The 1209-nt window shown below is 46.3% G+C and overlaps 1 protein-coding gene across 1 annotated transcript; it reads left to right on the top strand.

The window, feature by feature from the left end:
- On the top strand, positions 1 to 939 carry LOC122431346 (putative olfactory receptor 10D4). Its single transcript, XM_043452634.1, has one exon. It carries the CDS (start codon positions 4 to 6, stop codon positions 937 to 939), a length of 936 nt encoding a protein of 311 aa, XP_043308569.1. The 5' UTR covers positions 1 to 3.
- Positions 940 to 1209: the final 270 nt, after the last annotated feature.

Raw genomic sequence — 1209 nt, 5'->3', positions numbered from 1 at the left:
AACATGAGAAATCACACAGTGGTGACCGAATACATCCTGCTGGGAATCCCTGAGACAGAGGGCCTGGAGACTGTGCTCTTTTTCCTGTTCTCATCATTATATTTGTGCACTGTCTTGGGAAATGTGCTCATCCTCACGGCTATCATCTCCTCCTCTCGGCTTCATACCCCCATGTACTTTTTCTTGGTGAACCTCTCTGTGTTTGACCTGGGTTTCTCATCAACAACTGCTCCCAAGATGCTGTCATACCTTTCAGGGCTGAGTCAAGGTATCTCTTTTCAGGGTTGTGCTACCCAGCTCTTCTTCTACCACTTCCTGGGATGTACTGAGTGCCTCCTATACACGGTGATGGCCTATGACCGCTTTGTTGCCATATGCTTTCCTCTGAGATACATGGTCATGATGAATCACAGGGTTTGCACCATCTTGGCCACAGGGACCTGGATGGGCGGCTGTATCCACGCCATTATCCTGACGTCCCTCACCTTCCAGCTGTCCTACTGTGGCTCTAACAAGGTGAGCTATTACTTCTGTGACATCCCTGCCATCTTACCTCTAGCCTGTGGGGATACATCTCTAGCCCAGAGGGTAGGTTTTACAAACGTTGGTCTTTTGTCTCTTATTTGCTTCTTTCTCATTCTTGTTTCCTACACCCGCATTGGGATTGCCATCTCAAAACTTCGCTCAGCAGAGGGCAGGCAGCGAGCATTCTCGACCTGCAGTGCACACATGACTGCAATTCTCTGTGCTTATGGGCCAGTCATCATCATCTATCTACAGCCCAATCCCAGTGCCTTGCTTGGCGCTATAATCCAGATATTGAATAATCATGTAACCCCCATGCTGAACCCATTGATCTACAGCCTGAGAAATCAGGATGTTAAATCAGCTCTAAGGAATGCATTTCCCAGGAGAGGCTTCGCTCTGAAGAAAAACTAAGAAAAGATCAAGCTTTGCCGGACAAAGTTTGAGTCTCCATTTCTCAGGACTAATTCTCTTTTGCAGCTTCCAAGGCATGTTGAAATCAAATGTACTCTGAATGGATCTACCACTTAACCTCACCAAGTTTTAAAAGCCATGTCTGCTTTCATATTTTCCTGTGTTTATAATGAAATATAATTACTAGAGTAACTACTGACGTCGATCTTATTCTTGAGCTGCCTGGATTCACTGCCAGAACCACCACCCTTCCCCTAACATTTCCTCCCT

This window comes from Cervus canadensis, chromosome 29 (genome assembly GCF_019320065.1).
Source record: "Cervus canadensis isolate Bull #8, Minnesota chromosome 29, ASM1932006v1, whole genome shotgun sequence".
NCBI lineage: Eukaryota > Metazoa > Chordata > Mammalia > Artiodactyla > Cervidae > Cervus > Cervus canadensis.
The sequence above is the reverse complement of the archived record's forward strand: the minus strand, read 5'-3'. Positions and strand labels throughout refer to the sequence as shown.

Coding starts and splice junctions, on each gene's coding strand:
- LOC122431346 (XM_043452634.1), top strand. CDS start 4: ATGAGAAATCACACAGTGGTGACCGAATACATCCTGCTGGGAATCCCT.